The sequence below is a fragment of the Microcaecilia unicolor genome, chromosome 10 (genome assembly GCF_901765095.1).
Source record: "Microcaecilia unicolor chromosome 10, aMicUni1.1, whole genome shotgun sequence".
Classification (NCBI taxonomy): Eukaryota; Metazoa; Chordata; class Amphibia; order Gymnophiona; family Siphonopidae; genus Microcaecilia; species Microcaecilia unicolor.
The window spans coordinates 60,795,241-60,817,590 of record NC_044040.1 but is presented as its reverse complement, the minus strand read 5'-3'; the positions used below and the strand labels follow the sequence as shown (position 1 = coordinate 60,817,590).

The window sequence follows — 22,350 nt, the reverse complement described above, 5'->3', positions numbered from 1 at the left end:
GGTTTCCTTTTTCTCTTGCTTTTATTTACTTTCCTTACATAAAGGTTTGTGGCCCTATTTATAGCTTCTTTCAGCCTGGACCATTGTCCTTCCACCTCTCGTATGTCCTCTCAGCCCATCAGCTCCTTCCTTAGGTATTCCCCCATTTTACTAAAGTCAGCACGCTTGAAATCCAGGACTTTGAGTTTTGAGTGGCAACCCTCCTCTTCAGCCGTCATATCAAATCAAACCGTTTGATGGTCGCTGCCGCCCAGGTGGGCATCCACTCGGACATTTGACATGCTATCCGCATTTGTGAGCACCAGATCCAGCGTCGCTCCCTCCCTCGTGGGTTCCATGACCATTTGTCTGAGCAGAGCACTTTGGAAAGCATCCACAATCTCTCTACTTCTTTCCGATTCCGCAGACGGAACCTTCCAATCTACATCCGGCAGATTGAAATCTCCCAGCAACAGCACCTCTCTCTTCTTTCCCAACTTTTGAATATCTGCGATCAGGTCTTTATCTATTTCTTCCAATTGTGTTGGAGGCCTGTAGACAACACCCACGTGGACAGAGGTTCTATCATCTCTTTTTAAGGTGATCCATATCGCTTCTTCCTTACCCCAGGTCCCTGTCATTTCGGTTGCTGTGATATCATTTCTCACATATAGAGCTACTCCTCCACCTTTACGACCCTCTCTATCCTTCCTAAATAGATTATAGCCTGGTATGTTTGCATCCCATTCATGGGAACCATTGAGCCATGTCTCTGTGATTGCAACAACGTCTAAGTCTGCCTCCAACATCAAGGCTTGAAGGTCATGAACTTTGTTGCCAAGACTGCGAGCATTTGTGGTCATCACTTTCCATTTACATTTCCTGGTATGTGTTTCAACATTTGATATTTTGGTGTGTTTTCTGTCTATCTTTTTGTTCCACCTTAATTTCTTTTGCTTTTGCTGTTTCTTCTGGCTCAGTTCTATTTTTAGGAACCTCACAGAGCTCTAATGGAGCAAAATAATTATGTAGGGGTAACACTTGTGAGGGTGTATGCCTCTGTGTCACATGACGAAGTCTGCCTGAGCCTACTGTGAACCATCTATTCTTAGGTGGTTTTATCCTTTGAGGCAGTGGTGTGAATTTGGATTGATTTTGTGCAGTCTTAGAAGTTGCTTTAAGTGCATCTAATCCCTGCTTTAATTTACTGACCTCTTGTTTTAAACTAGCGAGCTGATTACAGATAGGACAAGCCTTAAGTTTCCAGATGATTGGCCTTGAAACTAAAGCTCCACAATTATTACAGAGAATAAAAGTCATCTTGATTTGTTGAACGGGGATGAATAGGTATTTTATGATGAGGCTTGACAGTGTACAACATTAACTTTACTCCTCAGCAATTTGAGACAGTTGTAATTCGGGTGGAGTTAAGTTGTGATAAGTAGTATAGTTAGAATAGGGATTTAGGAAGTGTCAGTCTTGGGGTGGGTGGGTATAAACCTAAACTTGTGGAATGCGTTTGCTGTAAAACCAATCTTAGGCCTGTATTAAGCCTCTTTTCTACAATGCTGATTGGGACAAGGGGAAGACAAGGATATCAATAAACCAGTTTGAAACACAGTCAGATTATATGATTGATTATGAATAGAATCTGTCCTATGATTTTATGGCATTCTTTTCTTATTGTGTTTAATCTTTTTTAATATATTGTAAACTGTTCTGACTTGCTTGCAAATAGATACGGTATAGGAAAATTAATAAACGATAAACCAGCTAAATACTGAGCCATCCAAACCCAACTCACTAAGTTTCTCAACTGCAATCCAAAAGGGGGTGCAGATTTTTCCTGGCAACTAAATTTAAGCATCATTTACTGAAGGAGGCTAAGGCTTTTCAGCTTGGAGAAGAGACGGCTGAGGGGAGACATGATAGAGGTATATAAACTAATGAGTGGAGTGGAACAGGTGGATGTGAAGCGTCTGTTCACGCTTTCCAAAAATACTAGGACTAGGGGGCATGCGATGAAACTACAGTGTAGTAAATTTAAAACAAATCGGAGAAAATGTTTCTTCACCCAACGCGTAATTAAACTCTGGAATTCGTTGCAAGAGAACGTGGTGAAGGTGGTTAGCTTGGCAGAGTTTAAAAAGGGGTTAGACGGTTTCCTAAAGGACAAGTCCATAAACCACTACTAAATGGACTTGAGAAAAATCCACAATTCCAGGTATAACATGTATAGAATGTTTGTACGTTTGGGAAGCTCGCCAGGTGCCCTTGGGCTGGATTGGCTGCTGTTGTGGACAGGATGCTGGGCTTGATGGACCCTTGGTCTTTTCCCAGTGTGGCATTACTTATGTACTTATATACTTATGAATCTGGTCCTTAGTGTGCAGAAAATGCAAAACTACAGCAAAATGCGTTTTGTAGTAAGCATTTTCCTATGTGCAAAACACGCATTAAGGCTCAACATCCTTTAGTAAAAGGGCTCTTTATTTTGTTTTGATCAGTTAGGTATTTCAGCAGTTTTTATCATTTTGCATATGGATTAGTTTTATTGGTCATGTTGGTTTTATTTTGTATATTTACTTGGATTTATTATGCTCATTTTATTGTACTCTGCTCAAATAAATATATTTTATATAGATCTATATTTATCTATCTATAAATGTATATACACACACACTCACATAAGAACATACATATATAAGTAATGTCTCCATAATTTTTGTTTAAATGAAGATATTGTAATGAACAAAAAATGCTTGAAACTTGCCCTTTTATTACATATATTTACTTTTCTACATAACTGCTACCATTCGCCATAATTTCTGCAAATGGACACATTTTTGAAAGTCATCGTGAAAGAACAGCATATCTGGTCTCTTCAACCAGTTGTTCACAGACCTTGCCACCTCTTCAGTCAAATGAAACAGATGCCTCCTAAGGTGTTCCTTCAATTTTGGGAAAAGATGGGTGTCAGGTTCTCAGGTTCAGAGTCCATGGGGCCGGGCTCTGGAGCAAACATGAGCCCTTGGGCTGCTGATGAGGAGCGACAGCAGCAGGCAAAACCCACCAACCAATGCTGGGCAAACACACCGGCACCGGCAGGGACTGCAGGCACTGCCCAGCGAGCCGGAACACACGGACTGGAATTCCCCGGACTGGAGGACACAGGACTGGAACACTGGACTGTAATCCCCCGGACTGGAGGACACAGGACTGGAACACACACCGGACTGGCACACACTGGACTGGAGCGCACCAGACTGGAACACACACCGGACCGGAACACACTAGACTGGAGCACACAGGACTGGTCCGTACAGCTTCACCTGCGCTTGGCCACTACCCCCCCCCCCCCCAAGGGTTGAGCCCTTGGGTTCGAGTGGCCGGCAGGACTTACCGGATACCGGATGACACAGGGACCAGGACTGGAAACAGAAGAGACAGCAGTGCTCCAAGGAACTGGACTAACCAGGGCACTCCTAGGCCTACACTAACAAAAGGACTTCCTAAGCCCTATACTAACAAGCTAAACACACAACTAACAAGCTTCCTAAGCACTACTCTAGCAAGCTAGATACAAAACTAACAAGGTGCTTCCTAAGCACTACTCTGGCAAGCTAGACACAAACTATCAAGGTGCTTCCAAAACCAAGAGGGAAAAGCAGGGGAACCACAAGGGAAAAGCAGGAAAGCTAAACACACAGACAACAGTGCACACTGCACTAACACTAACCTGGACCTAAGCAAAGGCAAGCAGGGAAACTAGACACAAAGTCAGAAGTGCACACTGCACCACCCTACCTAAAGCAAACACCACCGTTGCAAAGCCACTGAAGGAAAGAACACCACTTCCTTATCAAGGCCCTCCCAGATGATGTCACAAACCCTAGACCCAGGCAACAGCACACTGAAACACAGAGAGCACACTGAAACCCATAGAGGCCCAACCCACACCAATGCAGCACCGTGAAGCACTTGAAGCCAGTACACCCAAAGAGAGGTAGAGCTAACTCAGTCCACACACACAGCTGTAGTAAAGTGAAACAATTAGCCCCATGCTGGCAGCAGCCAGCACAGAGAGAGAGAGTTAGCTCAGACAGGACAGACAAACGAAACAGAAGCCAGCTAAGCTGACCACCAGGAAAAAGGTAAGTTTGAGAGGGGTTATGACCACAATCATAACAGCGGGAATCTCATGATGCTGTATGTGGATATAGTAAGACTATGAGACCTAACTTTGCAATTGATGTTTAATGCTCTGTGAGATGTTGCAGCAAAATTTCCTTCTTGTGTTTCTGAATTCTTCTCAATCATCCTATCAAAGTTTCAGGGTTGCAATGTCATGGTTTGAGTGATCCTCCAATTGTCCTTTACAAGTTTGTCAACCTTTATCATGGGAGACTTGCCCGTTGCTATTATGAGCCATCCATTTAATTTCCAACCACGCAAATCAGCCTTTCCTGGTCCACAATCTTACAATATTCACATCAACACAGTCATCACCATAAACAACCAACAGTCAGAGATTCTATCATGGCTTGTTGCTTAAATGGCACTGACGAGTGCTCACTGTATGCTTCCATTTCACAAGCAATAGCAAAATAGTCTCTTCACACAGACACTTCTTGCCAACTGAGGTGAAGGAAGAGATTTCAAAGGACAAGTGAACATACATAGTGCATCAATGCTGATATTTGTTGATGCATTATGGAGGTGGAGGCATTACTTTTATTTTAACCCTTGTACATACATAGAGAGAGACAGAGAGATACACATAGTCTAATTTTCTAAGTTACTGTTAGCATTTTTATTATGTACAGTAGGTTTTCTAATTTTAAATTAACATTAGTTATGAAAAATAAAAATGGAGGGAAAAGAGGAAACAAATTATCGTCATGGGAAACATTCTCTGCACAAAAAGATTTCTATTCTATGGTGATGAGCCTGTACTTTTCCATGTCAGTCTCTTAAGTATTAGCTCTGATATTTAATAAATATATATGCCTTTGAATATTTTGTCCAGCAAGTTCAGAAATGAATCACCACCAGACCATGCTCTATAAAAGGCCCTTTAATTACTGGTTGCATTTAAGTTATTTTTGGTGATCTACTCCAGTCTGACATGTTTCTGTGAAGTGTTTGCTTTTCATGATTATCGCAGAATAGCAATTAGAAAAATGTGCAAACCACATTCCACTGGAATAACACTTGTTATGGGTCTAATGCACCTTTCTATATTATGAACACTCTCTCACAGTTCTGATTAGTACAGATCTAGACACGTATGTTACCAAAGGCAGACCCTGTGGCTGTCAGACACTGTCCTGAAGGAGAACAGGGCTTAGAAATTATTATAAAAGTAATCTTTATGGCAAGAATTATTTGGATTTAATGCATACATTTGGTATATTTATAGCCCCATTTTAGACAGCTCATAGAAGCAGGAACTGCAGGTCAGTGCATCTTATTTCACCAGAATTTTAGAACAGAATCTGCCAACATAGAGCCTGTACTAAGATACAAGAGAAATGGAGGTTTATGCGCCCGGTGCATACAGCAAAAAAAAAAAAAAGAAAGAAAAGAAAAAGAAGCATATATAATATTGATGCTTCAAAGCCAGCACCTAATCGGTTATATTGAATAATGGGTATATGCCAGCACAGTGGTTCCCAAACCTGGTCCTGGTGGCACCCTAGCCATAAGTACATAAGTACATAAGTAGTGCCATACTGGGAAAGACCAAAGGTCCATCTAGCCCAGCATCCTGTCACCGACAGTGGCCAATCCAGGTCAAGGGCACCTGGCACGCTCCCCAAACGTAAAAACATTCCAGACAAGTTATACCTAAAAATGCGGAATTTTTCCAAGTCCATTTAATAGCGGTCTATGGACTTGTCCTTTAGGAATCTATCTAACCCCTTTTTAAACTCCGTCAAGCTAACCGCCCATACCACGTTCTCCGGCAACGAATTCCAGAGTCTAATTACACGTTGGGTGAAGAAAAATTTTCTCCGATTCGTTTTAAATTTACCACACTGTAGCTTCAACTCATGCCCTCTAGTCCTAGTATTTTTGGATAGCGTGAACAGTCGCTTCACATCCACCCGATCCATTCCACTCATTATTTTATACACTTCTATCATATCTCCCCTCAGCCGTCTCTTCTCCAAGCTGAAAAGCCCTAGCCTTCTCAGCCTCTCTTCATAGGAAAGTCGTCCCATCCCCACTATCATTTTCGTCGCCCTTCGCTGTACCTTTTCCAATTCTACTATATCTTTTTTGAGATACGGAGACCAGTACTGAACACAATACTCCAGGTGCGGTCGCACCATGGAGCGATACAACGGCATTATAACATCCGCACACCTGGACTCCATACCCTTCCTAATAACACCCAACATTCTATTCGCTTTCCTAGCCGCAGCAGCACACTGAGCAGAAGGTTTCAGCGTATCATCGACGACGACACCCAGATCCCTTTCTTGATCCGTAACTCCTAACGCGGAACCTTGCAAGACGTAGCTATAATTCGGGTTCCTCTTACCCACATGCATCACTTTGCACTTGTCAACATTGAACTTCATCTGCCACTTGCATGCCCATTCTCCCAGTCTCGCAAGGTCCTCCTGTAATCGTTCACATTCCTCCTGCGACTTGACGACCCTGAATAATTTTGTGTCATCAGCGAATTTAATTACCTCACTAGTTATTCCCATCTCTAGGTCATTTATAAATACATTAAAAAGCAACGGACCCAGCACAGACCCCTGCGGGACCCCACTAACTACCCTTCTCCACAATGAAAATTCATGAGAGAGATCTGCAGGCAGTGCATGCAAATCTCTCTCATAAATATTCATTGTGGATATACTGAAAACCTGAGATGCCTCCAGGACTAGGTTTGGGAGTGGAGGAGTGGCCTAGTGGTTAGAGTGGTGGACTTCAGTCCTGGGGAACTGGGTTCGATTCCCACCGAAGGCACAGGCAGCTCCTTGTGACTCTGGGCAAGTCACTTAACCCTCCATTGCCCCGGGTACAAATAAGTACCTAAGCCGCATTGAGCCTGCCATGAGTGGGAAAGCGCAGGGTACAAATAAAAAAAAAAAACCTACTGTGCCAGTACATAACTGGTTATTTTTGTGACCTTAGAAATATAGCCGATAATTATTCCAGCACTGTCATTGTGACTAGTTTCCCTTGCCAGTTTGACATTTGGGGGGGGGGGGGGACAAAGGCCACTCAGGGATCGAGGGACCCCCCCCCCCTCAGTCTCTCCAGTGGAGTGTGGCTGAATAGCAGCTCTTTACCAAATCCTAAATGTGCTTGGTAGCAGGTGTAACTCTACATTAATCTTTTAGGTCATAGATGTTTAGTCCTTTTCTGAAATGGAGAATAAATGTTTAAGAATTTGCTACATTCTTCTCCTGTTAAACACGCTCATACCATATGCCCTTGAAATCTGCACACACTTCAGAAGTGTATATCCCAGCATTGTAAAATGGGGATTTAGACATTTATGTAAGATAGTGAAGATACTTACCTGTAGTAGGTATATTCTCTCCACAATCTGGATAGTATAAGAAATCAGCATACAGTGAGAAGACTCCTGATGCAGGCCTGTATGGCCGAAACACAGCTGTGTCAAGTCCCTTTCTCCCTGCTATCCACTGATAAAGTCTATTTTTTAATTTCAACAACCAAAGTGTCGCCGCTCTATTCTTATACACATATTTGAATATATTTTTTGTTATTTTTCTGTTTTTATTCTGTATTTTTCATTTAGTTTTTGTATTTTTTATTTTTTCTTCTTTTTTTCTCTTTTTAGTCATCTTCACTGTTTTGTTCGTTGTGTTTCTTGCGAAGACTGGTTTCTTCTGTTTTTTGCGCGAATGATGCCAGCTCAACAGATGCCTTCACACTGTGAGTAAGTTGCATCCATTGAAAGAACATAGTTGGAGGTAGAGAAAATTTGGATACCATCTCAGAAAAGGACCAGAAACTATTATCAGCATTAACAATATCAGACAGATAGAAAAATCCCTTATCAACCCACTCTTTCCAAAAGAATGGAGCCTTATTTATTAAGATATGTGGATTGTATCAAAGTGACCAATGTGATGACTTACTGAAGGGTACTGCTTGAAATTTGGAGACTATAATCTGATCAATTCTATGTGATGGAAATGAAGAAGCAGTAAGAAGAAGCGGTAAAGTGAGAAGAGCTACCATGGCCTCCTCCAATTGCAGCCACATGAGCTTGTATTCAGAAGTGCGGAAGAACCATCTGCACCCCTGCTGTGAAAGGAGCTTTCATCAGTTAGATGAGAACAACATTGAGGTCCCATGACAAAGGTGGGGTTTGACAGGGGGCTTTGTCAACAGCAAAACTCTCATGAAGCGAACAACTAGAGACTGTCCAGAGATGGGTTTACCCTCTAAACATTGATGATAAGGACTAATTGCACTGAGGTGAACCCTTACAGAGTTGGTCTTGAGGCCAGACTTGGAGAAGTTCAGATGGTATTCAAGCAGGGTCTATGTAGGGCAGGAAACAGAATCTAGGGCCTTGCCCTCACACCAGATGGCAAACCTCCTCCATTTGAAAGAATAACATATCTTAGTTGAATCTTTCCTGGAAACCAGCAAGATATACCCTGTGGAAGATGCAATGAAGCAAATTCTAAGCTCTCAACATCCAGGCCAGAGACAGGAGGTTGGGATGCAGATGAGATCCCTCATTCTGCGTGATGAGGGTTGGAAAAAAACTCTAATCTCCAAGGTTCTTCAGAGGATAACTCCAGAAGACGAGGGAACCAGATCTGCCAGAACCAGTAGGGAGTGATCAAGATCATGGTCCCATGGTCTTGCTTGAGTTTCAGCAAAGTCTTCCCCACAAGAGCAATGGGAGGATATGAACACAGAGGTCCTGTCCCCCAATGAAAGAAGAAGGCATCCAGTGGTGTGCTGGTAAATGTTTAACAACAGGCTCTCTCCCCGGTCCCCCTCTATGCCTCCTCCCGTCCCCCTCTGTGCCACCCCCTCAAATTGCAGAGCTGGCTATAGCCGGGGAGAGAGCCTGGGGGGGTGGCAATGCATTACTCCAGGAAAAAAAATTAAATGATCCCAGATTCCACTCTAATTCATGTTTAATGTGCGATAAAATGCCATAAATAAGTAAATAAATATAAACTTTTAATGAGCACCTGATTCTCAAAGTGAACATATTCCAAACACTATATTGAAAATAAAATGATTTTTTTTTCTACCTTTTTTGTCTGGTGACTGTTTTTCTGATCATGCTGGCCCAGTATCCGATTCTGCTGTTATCTGTCCTCTTAACTCTGTTTCCAGGGCTTCATTTCCATTTATTTCTTTCCTTTCCTCCTGTCTTCTTCATTTCTGGTCCTCCACAGACTTGACAAGTGGATCCAGCTTCTGCCTATTTTCTTCATCCATGTGCAGTTTTTCTCCTCTCTTCCTTTTCACTCATCTCATCTCCTTCCTCACTCTTCCCTCCCCTCCATCCATGTCCAGCATTTCTTCTCTCTCCCCTCCTCTCCCTTGCCCTCCATCCACCCATGTCCAGCGACCCTTCTCTCCCCCTGCCCTCCATCCACCCATGTCCAGCGACCCTCCTCTCCCCTGCCCTGCATGCACCCATACCCAGTGACCCTCCTCTCCCCTGCCCTCCATCCACCCATGTCCAGCAACCCTTCTCTCCCCCTGCCCTCCCCTCCATCCACCCATGCCCAGCAACTCCCTTCTCTCCCCTGCCCTCCCCTCCATCCACCCATGCCCAGCAACTCCATTCTCTCCCCTGCCCTCCCCTCCAGCCACCCATGCCCAGCGACTCCCTTCTCTTCCCTGCCCTCCCCACCAGCCACCCATGCCCAACGACTCTCCTCTCTCTCCTGCCCCCCTCCAGCCACCCATGCCCAGCGACTCCCTTCTCTTCCCTGCCCCCTTCAGCCACCCATACCCAGCAATTGCCCTCTCTCCCCTGCCCCCCTCCAGCCACCCATGCCCAGCGACTCCCTTCTCTCCCTTGCCCCCTCCTCCTCCTCCAGCCACCCATGTCCAGCGACTCCCTTCTCTCCCCTCCCCCTTCCTCCTCCAGCCATCCATATCCAGCGACTCCCTTCTCTCCCCTGTCCCCCTTCCTTCTCCAGCCACCCATATCCAGCGACTCCCTTCTCTCCCCTGCCCCCCTCCACCCACCATGTCCAGCGACTCCCTTCTCTCCACTGTCACCCCCTCCTGAGTTGTTCAGCGAATTCTTCGGGGCAGTCTTGCCTGCCCGCTGCCGGATCGCTCTTCAAAATGGCCGCCGAGACTTACAAGGGTGGCCTCAAAGACTTCAGCAGAAGTCTCGGTGGCCATTTTTAAAGAGCAAACCGGCAGCGGGGGAGGGTCAGCACCGGCAGCGGGCAGGCAAGACTGCCTGCCCCGAAGAATTCGATGGACTAGGTGACTCAGGTGAGGGACCAGATCCGGAGGGAGGGAAGGAGGAAGGAGAGCCGGCTTGCACTTAGTAACAACCGGCTTGCAAGTTGGAACAAAATTTAACACCCGGCTCTTGCGAGCCGCTGCGAGCCGGCTCCAGCACACCACAGAAGGCATCCTACGTTAGCCTCTCATGGGCTTGGAGCCTGGAACAGATCTGAGGGACTTTGTGATTGGACTGAGTGGCAAAGAGATCCACCGAGATGGTGCTCGGAAAATCTCACAGACAACGCCATGCTGAGGGAACACTCATGTGGTTGCATGACCCTGCTCTGTCTATTAGCCAGACTGTTGAATTTGCCTGCAAAGTAAGTGGCCTTGAGGAGCATCCCATTCTAGTGTGCCCAACGTCACATCCGGATGGTCTGCTGACACAGAGGTCGTAATCCAGTGCCCCCCTTAGTTGTTCACATAGTACACGGCAACCTAATTGTCTGTTTGAATGAGTACAGTTATTCAGCTGATCCCTGAAAGCATTTAGAGACTACTTGATCACCCGGAGCACCAGAAGGTTGATTTGGAGATTTGTTTCCTGGGCTGACCAAGCACCTTGAGTGTGAAACCCATCTAAGTGAGCTCCCCACCCTACATGGGATGCATCCATTGTCAGCATCTTCGTGGGCTGCGGAATCTGAAATGGAAGTCCCAGAGTCAAATTGGATCGAATTGTTCACCAGACTAGGGACTGAACCAGCTCTGGCGGATCTCGGATGACATCCTCTATGTTCCCTGTGGCCTGACACTACTGGAAAGTTAGGGTCCACTGGGCAGTTCCCAAGTGAAGATGTGCCATGGGTGTCACATGAACAGTAGAGGCCATGTGGCCCAACCTCAACATTTGCCAGGCTGTGACCTGCTGAGCTGCTTGGACTTGAGTGGCAAGGGTTACAAGAGCATCTGCCCATGCCACAGGGAGAAAAGCCTGGGCCAGCTGAGTATCTAGCAGGTCTTGTGAGGAATATGAGGGTGAGAGGGAGAATGAAGGCACATGGAGGAACAAGGAGGCTTGAGAGGGAGGGAGACTAGGTAGAGAAAGGAAGGAGTCTTTTCCCCTGGGGGATTGGAGAAAAGGAAAAGACTACAATTCCCAGCAGACCCTGAGTAGGTCCCATGGTAGAAACAGGGACTTCAATCCCCAACAGACCCCAGAGGAGGTCAAGAGAAGGGAGTTGGAAAAACCTGTCCCACAGAGCCAGGATGAGGGAAGGAATTCTGAACCTGCCCAATCAAGCAAATGGAGAGCAGCTGAGCAATGGGTGTGGGGAGGAACTACAGCAAGAGGAGCCAATGGAGATGGCTGCTCTGATTAAACTGGAAGGAAAGGAGGTGAAACAGGAGAGGGCTGCTCGGGAGGAGAGCCTGATAGAAGGGAAAAGGTGGCTATCCCACGAGGGGAGCTGAGAGAACAGGTTTACCATGGAAGGGTCATGCGGGTGGTGTTCAGGGTATAATGCTGGCCTGATTGGGGAGGGACCCTTGCCACTCTCCCTAGGTTGATTTCTTTTGAAAGGAAGAGAGGAGGAGTGGTGGTTTTGGGCATAACTGCTATTCATGAACTGCTGGGAGTTTGAACCCTTTCTGAACTGCTGTGTTTGGGGAATTGTTTTGCATAATTGCTCACATGAACTGCTGGGGAGTTTGAACCCTTTTTGATCTACTGTGTTTGGAGAATTACTTTGCATAACTGCTATACATGAACTGCTGGGAGTTTGAACCCTTTCTGAACTGCTGTGTTTGGGGAATTGTTTTGCCTAATGGCTGACATGAACTGCTGGGGAGGGTTTGAACCGTTTCTGTAGCTACCGTGTTTGGAGAATTATTTTGCATACCTGCTATACATGAGCTGCTGGGAGTCTGAGCCCTTTTTGAGCTACTTTGTTTGAAGAATTGCTTTGCATAACTGCTTTATATGAACTGCTGAGGTTTTGGAACCTTTTGTTTGTTTGTTTTTTGTTTTGAATACTATGCTGTTGAACTGCTATGCTTCTTGAGAAATGCTGTGGTGGGAACTACCTTTGGAGGAGCAGTTGACACAAAGGGATTACAATAATGTATAATGATCTGACCTTGTGGATTGCCATGTGCTCTTTAGCAGTGGATAACAGCACACAGCTCAGCTAAAGGGCCGAGGGACTCAAGAGTCTCCTGGTGCAGGAAACTTTTCCAAGAGTTTCCCGGTGGTGGAGACCTTACAGTCTTCAATGAACTCCAATCACTGAAGAGGGAGCTGATGAGACTTCAGGTAACTTAAAATGAACCCTAGCAGCTCTAACACCTGAATAGTCCTCTGAATGGACTCCTGAGCACCGTCCTGCTATGTGATCTTGTCACAGATTCAGGGAATGTGAGGCCTTGGACCACAGCCAGAGCTACAGCAGACAATTCCCCTGGGCTGGCACAGGGCAGGTGTCAGAGCAAGAATCATTACAGGACTGGGCAGGACAAGTCAAGGCTAAACTAGGAAGGACTGAAGTGACAAAGTACGAGGCAAGGAAATCATGGCAAAGGGCTAGAACTGGAATCTAGGCAGAACAAGGCAAGACTCAGAACTAGATTAAAACTGGGTCCAGAACCCAGGCAAGACAAGGGCATGGCAAGAACTGGATCTGGACAAGACAAGGCAAGGCTAGGCACAATTGGACAAAGCAGCCAGGCAAGCCAGAAGCTGGATCTAGATGAGGCAAGGAGAGCAAGACAACAAGGCTAGAACTGAATCCAGATAGGAACAAGGCAAAGCACAGAAACAAGGCAAGGCTAGGCAGGGCAAGACCTGGATCCAGAGATGAGAAAGCGCAAAACAAGACAAGACACCAGACACGCCAGACAAAGCAGGACTGGAGCTAGGCAGAAACAAGGCAAGGCTGGAGCTATGCAACAGGAACGAATGGAAGCAAGACTAAGAACAAGGTAAGAACATGGCAAGAACAGGGCTTGACTGGAGCAGGAACCAGGAACAAAGCTTGGTTGCAGCAGGAACCAGGAACAGAGCAGGACTTGGCAAGAGCAGGAACCAGGAACAAATCAGGACTTGGCAGGAGCAGGAACCAGGAACAGTGCAGGACTTGGCTGGAGCAGGGAGCAGGAACCAGGAACAGAGCAGGACTTGGCAAGAGCAAGGAACAGAGATGGCTGTAGCAGGAACAAGGAACAGAGCTTGGCAGTAGCAGGAACAAGGAACAAGGTTTGGCTATAGCAGGAGCCAGTAACCCAGGAACTAGGCTTCAGGAGTAAAACACAGGAGCAAGGCTTCAGGGACAAGATTCATAGGGACAACACACAAGGGAACAAGACTAGGCAGAAAACAAGGCAGGAACTCATGAACAAGATTTGCAGGAGCAAGGCTTTCAGGTACAAGACTCATAGGAAAATGGTTAGGCAGAAATAAGACTGCAGGAATAAGACTCTCAAAAACACAGGCAGAAACAAAGCTACACAGGAGCAAGGTTACAGGAACAAGGTTTGCAGGAGCAAGACTTCCCAGAACAAGGTTTGGGGACAATGATCACAGGAACAATGCTTCAGGGACAAGGCACACAGGAAAACAGCTAGACAGGAACTTGGCAAGGCTGAAGCAAAAACAAGACAGGAACTGGAACCAAGCAGGGAACATGAAGACAAGGCTAAAAGACCTCTTGCAAAGGCAAAGCATGAAAATCCCAAGGTGCATTATAAAGGACCTCACTGATGATGTCACAACTTGGAATGAGGCTTGGAACATACTGATGAACACAGCAGGGCATTAAAAAGTGAGGCTAAGATACTGGGACATCAGACTGAAGCTTGGATAGACTCTGGAGTGAAGCTTTGATGCAGTAACATCAGAGTGAGGTTTGGATAATCTCTGTAATAGGGATTGGATAACAGGGAAACAGGCAGCAAAGGCATCAATGCAGGAACAAGGCAGTCCTGAGAATCCGCAGAGCCCGACCACTGGAAAAAAGGTTAGTCTGGACACGGGGGCACGGCCACAGCCACAGCTGTGACAGGTTCTCACCAGCCAGTGGTCGAGAAAGGGGTACACATGGACTCCCAGTCTGTGTAGCGACGCTGTGACTACTGCAAGATACTTGGTGAAAATTCTGGGAGCTGACCCAAGGCCAAAAGGCAACATGCAATACTGGAAGTGACGTGTCCCCAGCCAAAATCAAAGATACTTCCTGTGAGCTAGAAGTATTGGAATATGAGTATAAACATCCTTTAAATCCAGAAAACATAGCCAATCATTTTCCTGAAGCATGGCAAGAAGGGTGCCCAGGGAAATCATCCAGAATGTTTCTTTAACCAGGAATTTGTTCAGGCCCCTTAGGTCTAGGATGGGACGCACCCCCCCCCCCCCTGTTTTCTTTTACATAAGGAAATACCTGGAATAGAATCTCTTCCGTTCTTCCCCTTGTGGAATGGGTTCAATCACATGGGCCTTGAGAAGGGCAGAGAGTTCCTCTGCAAGTACTTGCTTGTACTGAAAGCTGAAGTGATGTGCTCTTGGTGAGCAATCTGGTGGTCTCTGTAGCCAATGCAGGGCGTAACCAAAACAGACTATTTGAAGAACCCACCAGTAGCAGACATGGCTGGTGCAAACACACCGGACGCTGATGCACTCTGCAAGAACCCCGTCAAAAGATCAAGAAGCAAGGCCCAGAGGATTTCTTTGAGGGTCAACATCGGGAAAGGCTGGGGTGTCAATGTAAAAGCAGGCTGCTGAATCTGTGGGGTCAAAATGGGTGCTTCGCTCTGTGTGGAGACCCACACATAGGCACCTTCTGTATGTTGGGGCAGCGGCCCTCCCAGCACTGACGCTTCTTGGGGTCCAGTGAAACCCTAGGTGCTGATGATTCTTCCAATGCTCCCGGTGCCGAATAGTACAATGATGAGACCTCTCATCGCCTCAGGGTTGGGTCTAATGCTGATCGGTCCCAGGGGGCCTGCATAGCAGCTGGCGTCGAGGCAGGTGGAGACCCACTCGATGTACGATTACTCTAGTGTGCAAGGGTCTCACAGCTATATGAACTGATGCACCCGATGTAACACCCGATGCTGATGTCCATGCTGAAGATACTGATGCCAACGCCGATGTCGAGGTTTCAGACCTGGCTCCAAAAGTCTTTTCTCTCTGAGCCTCTCTGACCAACAGTGTTCTCTTTTTCATACGAAGACACAGAACACAGTTTGCAGGGGTATGATCAGGCCCTAAACACTGCAGACACCAAGAATGAGTGTATTTGCCAGAAATGGTCCTGTTGTACCAAGTGAATGCTTGAAGCCACCGAGAACCTTCGATGACATGAAAGGAAAAACAGCCGTGGCCAAATCAAACTACTCAATGGTGCTAAAAAGCACCAGGAAAAAGAAGAGAGAAAAACACAACTGGAGCTCAGACCTAAAAGCAGCCTAACGAGCATGGTAAAATTATGAAAACTGTAAAAAAAGGCAAAAAATAATATAAAAAAATACAGCGAAGGAATAAAATGAAGATAAAACCCTAAGAGAGGTATAAAAAACAAAAAGGAAGGCACAAAAAGACAAAAATCCAAACCAGCTGTGAGGAGTGGAAATAAATGTGTTCTCTCCTCACTGCGGAAAAAAGGGAACTGCTGGTCCCGCGCCCTTGTGGCAGGTAGGAAAGCACTTGTGCATGCACGGTACAGCATATCTCATGCTCAAAGACCTATTTTAAGCTTGCTACAAACTCTGGACCAGCAACACAGACCCAGCGTTACCCACACGTGAGAATTATAGGCCTCCTTGTTCTCGGAGAAAAACATTTACATGCTGATTTATGCATGTCTCAAACTGAATAGCCCTTTTGAACTGACTGCTTTAGTATCTATAGGAGAAAGTGCAGATCTTGTATTACTAGTACAATGTGTTCACTGGAGTTACCCAATACGATGTCTTTATTTGATTCTATAATCTTCTTTAGCAGCAGGGCTTTACATTATATAGCAGAGTGAGATAGTTGCAACCCATGGTATGCATGCATCTTCAGGTGTCAAAACATTACAATGAATTTCTATTGGTTGGTGAGTGGTAAAGTAATCATACCAGCATTTAAAAACATGATATAACATACAGTCACCCGGATGCTATATAAGGAGCTCAAAATTGAATGTGGACATTTGGCCATGCGCCCAATTTCTGTGTGCAATTTAATTGAAAGAAGCAATAATTAGGTGCTAATAATCAATTATTGTCACCAAATAGAATTTACACATGCATCTAAATTCTTACACGTGGATCTGAAAATGGGGCATAGCCATGGGAAGGGCATGGATGAGTCATGGGCATTCCAAGATTTTGTGCACGCCTGATCTACAACTAATTTAGGCTCGAGGATTTACACCAGGTTTCACTTGGTGTAAATCCTCATGCCTAAAAGCTAGGCATGGATCCCGGTGCTAAGCGCTATTTTAAAAATTGCAACTTTTGAAGTGCCATTTATAGAATAGCATTTAGTGCTCATTTTTGGGGGGAACAGTTTTTAGGAAGCATTTATAGGATATGGTCCCATATGTTTACCTGTCCAGATATCTATGAAAAAATGTTATACCTATTATATACTATAGGAAATCACAACTATAAATTTAGATCCTTCCAAATAAGACATAGCACCCTAAGCCCAATTAAATCCAATCAGCTATATTTAAAATAATCTCAAACAAAAAAAAACCTAAATATAAATTCAAGGATGCAGTTCAATAAAACATATAGCATGGATTTCAAATTAAAAGAAATTCCTGAAATGTGACTCTAGGTTCACATAATGAATTCAGTGTTCCCCATGACCTATATTTACTTACTGAGCTGTTTTTTTTGATGAGACAAAACACGTTGCTAAGGATACGTGCACACATTACGAGATCCTTCTGCTCCTGTAAGTGCATGTGGAGGTGGTGTAAAACTACAGGCAGAAGAATGCAGCGAGAATCTGAAAAAAGGAAGATAAATGCACACCATTTTAATTCTATTTACTTCGCTGTGAAAGACAGTAGCTTAACATATATATTTGTATTACATATTCTATTTATATTCTCTATAAAAAGATGCCCGCTTCTAATGTATAGAACTACAGCACAGAGAAAAATGTAGCACAATAGGCAGCACAGCAACATTTTATCTGAGTGTACTGGAAATGGCAGTTTTAATTTCATAATGTTAGAACACCGATGGGCCCTTTTACAAAGGCACGTTAAGCTCTACGTGCATGCAGCACATGCCAAAATGAGACTATCATCAGGCTACTGCGTCCCCCTGGTGGTAATTTCAGATTAGCCGCACTCCAATAACACCTAGATGATTTATTGCCTCACATGCATGGCGTTTCCGGCGCACATCCACCGGTCACCGTATGTGTTGTGCATGAGCCCTTACCACTGGCGTTAAAGGATGAGGCGCACCCTGGTTTCAGTTTTACTGCATGCCCTTTTCCCATCCCATTTTTAAAAAAGTCCTTTTTTGCAGATGCAGTAAAAACTGGCCCGGTGCGCACCCAAAATATGCACCTACACTACCGCAGGCTACTTTTTACTGCAGCTTAGTAAAAGGAACGCTTAGAGCACATTGCTCCTATACATAACAGGGGCATAGCTACGGGTGGGCCTGGGTGGGCCCCGGCCCACCCAATCTCAGCACAGGCCCACCCAGTCTCTCTGACCCGCCAATCGGTGCCTGTCTTTTTAGGCGTCAGCAGCTCACTCTCAGTTTCCTCGTCCGGCTCTCATTATTCAATCGGGCTCCGCCTCCCGGCTCTCCCTGAGTCAGTCAATCGGCACCGAGGCAAAAAACGGCCCGAGTTTCCCTCTTGTCTCCTGGCTCTAATGGTTGTCCTGACAGCCTGCTGCGATTGAATCAGCCTAACAGTCTCCTGTCTCCCTGTTGAGTTTATCTTCAGGCCAGGTAAGCGGGTGCTTCTTCCCCTGCAGTACTTGGCTCTGCTTTTTTTTTTTTCTTCTCCTGGCTGCACAGCAAGTCATTTGCAAGCACCAGGGAGCAAACAGAAGCCTTCCTGCCTGCTTTTTTAACATTCTTGCTGCTATGCTTGGGGAATCGGGCATCAGGCAGCGGGGGGGGGGGGGGGGGGGGGGGGGGGCTGGGAGACATGTTCTGGTATGGGGCTGTAATCTACTGTCATCAAGGCTGCTCCTACAGGCTGATAGCTCTAGCCTGTCCCACTCTCACATAAAGTGTGCTCCCTGCAGCTCAGGCACACAGAGCCTGCCCCCGCCCTCCACAGCCCGTGCACACACACCCTGCCCCATGCACTCACCGGATGTCTCCCTGAGGCCCATGCACACTGATCTTCCACGGCTCGGGTCCCCCCCCCCCCCTACCAGGCAGACATAGAGTGACTGAGCAGTGAACTCCTAGAACCTGGAATCCCACGTGCACACTCATTAGGACCTCATGGGTGTGGGGGGGGGGGGGGGGGGCAATAGATCTCTATACGAAGCTCAAGACCAGGTAACAAAAATGTTTTAATTTGTGTAATACCAGGTTTAAATAAAAATGTGTATTTAATGTTGGTGGGTTTCTGGGTGGGGGTGGGCTCTGTAGTGCCAAGGACGTTAAAAAAAATGTTCATATATAAAACTTTGTTTTAAAAACTTGGGCACTGTAGAGACCACCCCCTACCGAGAAGCCCATCAACATTAAATATAAATGTTAGTGGGTTTTATATTTAATGCTGGTGTGCATCAGGGTGGGGAAGGGAGGGGAGATGGCTACAGGGATGACGTGATGGGGGGAAGGGTAGGGCTGATGCCAGGCTACAGAGAGGGATGGGGGTAGGGAAGGGCAAGGCTGATACTGAGCTACAGGCCAATTTCAAAATTTTGGTCCTCTATTCTCAATTGATGAGGGTTAATGTTATGATCGTGGTCAGAACCCCTCTCAAACTTACCTTTTGCCTGGGGGTCAGCTTTTTAGCTGGCTTCTGTTCTGTTTTTCTGTCCTGTTTGAGCTAGCTCTCTCTTTCTCTGTGCCGGCTGCTGCCAGCATGGGGCTAATTGTCTCACTTCACTGCAGCTGTGGGTGTAGTCTGAGTTGCTCTAAACTCTCTTTGGGTGTACTGGCTTCAAGTGCTTCATGGAGTTGCATTGGTGTGGGTTGGGCCTCTATGGGTTTCAGTGTGCTCTCTGGGTCAGTGTGCTGTTGCCTGGGTCTAGGGAGTGTGACATCATCAGGGAGGGCCTTGATAAGGAAGTGGTGTTCTTTCCTTCGGGGCCTTCGCAACGTTTGCTTCTGGCTACTTGCTTTAGGTCCAGGTTAGTTTAGTGCAGTCAGTGTGCACTTGTGACTTGTGTGTTTGACTTCCCTGTTTTTCCCTTTGGCTCCTCTGCTTTCCCTTTTGCTACGGTGTGTAGCACTGCTGTTAGTGCAGTGCTGGAGTTTGGTGCTGGGAGCACCCTTGTTAGTAAGTGTTTAGGAAGCACCTTTTGTTGTTTGGGTATTTGACTTTCCTGCTTGTTTCCTTGTGCTTTCCCCGCTTTTCCTCGTGACCTGTGTTTAGCTGCTGTAGCTGGGTGCTTAGGAAGCACCGGGGTGAGAACCCATGTTTAGCTGCTGCAGCTAGGGTTAGGTCTGGCGTTTGTCTTCCCTTCCTTTTCCCTTGTGGCTTCCCTGCACTTCTGTTAGTGTAGGGCGTAGGGGCACCCCTGTTAGTTTCTGTTAAGAGCACTGCTGTTAGTGGAGGGCTTAGGATCTCTTTTGTTGGTGTCGGGCTTAGGAACACTTTTGGTCAGTTTAGGAGTTAGGCGCACTTCAGCTACAGCCTGTTCTAGTCATGGTCCCTGTGTCATCCAGTAAGTCCTGCCGGCTACTCAAACCCAGGAGCTCAACTCCTGGGGGGCTTAGTAGCTAAGTGCAGGTGAAGCTGTGTGGACCAGTCCGGTGTGCTCCAGTCCAGTGTTCCAGTCCTGTGTCCTCCTGTCCGGGGGATTCCTGTCCAGTGTTCCAGTCCAGGGGATTCCAGTCCAGTGTTCTAGTCCGGGGTTCCAGTCCTCTGTCCTCCAGTCCGGGGAATTCCAATCCCGTGTTCCAGTCCGTGTGTTCCAGCTCGCTGGGCGGTGCCTGCAGTCCCTGCCGGTGTCGGTGTGCTTGCCCAGCGTTGGTTGGTGGGTTTTGCCTGCTGCTGTCGCTCCTCGTCAGCAGCCCAAGGGCTCACGTTTGCTCCAGAGCCCGGCCCCGCGGGCTCTGAACCTGAGAACCTGACAGTTAATCTGTGTTCTGCATGTGACCCAGGTGTGAGATTCTGTTTGCATATGGTTTGTATGGGATCTGTATCAGTCTGACTTGTCTGTTTTGTTCCAATGGAACACATTGCTGTTGTGTATATTCACTGCTGCCTTTTTAAAGGTGCTGTTATTGGTATTTGTGTGTTCAGAACTGGTGGTATAAAGGTTTGCAACATAGGTTCTAAGTATGTATGTGGTTTATGTTGATGCAGGACAACTGCTGGGCAGACTGTTTATTAATAATCTGTCATCAAATGCACTCTAAGGCATTATTTAGGAGTGTCCCAAGAAACACTACTCACACCCATATACATAGTGCCCACCCATATTAGCTCTGGGCCCACCCAAAATGTTAGGTCTGGCTATGCCACTGATACATAAAAACATAAAGGCAAATAACAAAAGGAAATATTGTTTCCAACCAAATGATTTTAAGCATGAAAACCATTGTATCCTAGCCATTTAAAGAGAAAGCTAAGCAGAAACCCTTAGAACATGTGGTGTGATAAAGTAGTGTTAGAAACTTGCTTTGAGAATCCCCCCTGCATTGTATCTGTTTGCTTTTAGCATGTACACATATGTATAAATAGACTGCTTTATAAGCAGAGTAGGAGAAACTAACGGCTAGAGCCTTCCATGGTGGGTGATGTTTAGAAGGAAAGGAATGTAAAGGGGAAAAAACTCTAGAAACACTTTTGGATGGGAAGAAATAAACAGAATGAGGAATCCCTAGCTCACAAAATCATTCACGGAGACACACCAACCTACATGTCAGACCTGATAGACTTACCACCCAGAAATGCCAAAAGATCATCCCGCACATTCCTTGATCTGCACTTCCCTAGCTGCAAAGGTCTAAAATACAAATTAATGCAAGGGTCAAACTTTACCTACTTGAGCACACAGTTATGGAACGCTCTACCGCGTAACTTAAAAACGATCTACGAACTAACGAACTTTCACAAACTACTGAAGATCCATCTCTTTAACAAGGCATACCACAAAGACCAACCAATGTAAATATACACAACTCCTCCACATATATTCAGAACTATCTTACAGTATCTGCTTGTTACACTAATACCATGTTGCTCAAGATCCTTCTGTAACACTAAATGCCTATTTTCTAATGTATTTCCACCACTCATGATGTATTGTAAGCCACATTGAGCCTGCAAAGAGGTGGGAAAATGTGGGATACAAATGTGATACATAAGTAAATAAATAAATAAAAATGTCTAGGAGGTAGGTAAACAGAGAAGCCACTGAATAATCCTGTAGCTATGATGCACTAAGCCTTTGAGAACAATTTGTAGGATAACAGACCAGTAGAAGCTATGATTTTCCTTTTATTTTATAAAAACTCTAAGGTCCGTATTGAAAAGCACTTATACAGATGCAGAAGCACCAGCTGCATAAATGCATTTTTTAAAGTTGCTGGCAGTTTTATAGAAAAATTTGACCATTTTAGTCACAAAATTTACCAGCCCCCATAAGGAGGAAGATTTGGAATAGGAGTTAAAAAAAAAGATATAGTTCAGCAGTCAAATATTGCTGATCATATAATCCATCTGTTGAAGTGCTAATGCGTAAATAGCAGGTATAACTCTGAAGGGGCCCTTTTATTAAGCTG

General features: G+C 45.6%; 1 protein-coding gene across 1 annotated transcript in view; it reads right to left on the bottom strand.

Moving 5' to 3' along the window:
* Positions 1 to 22,350, bottom strand: part of DOCK4 (dedicator of cytokinesis 4) — a 798,954-nt gene that overhangs the window by 350,481 nt on the left and 426,123 nt on the right. The window contains 1 exon segment of the mRNA XM_030215964.1: positions 17,286 to 17,413. Within this exon segment, the coding sequence (XP_030071824.1) occupies positions 17,286 to 17,413 (128 nt within the window).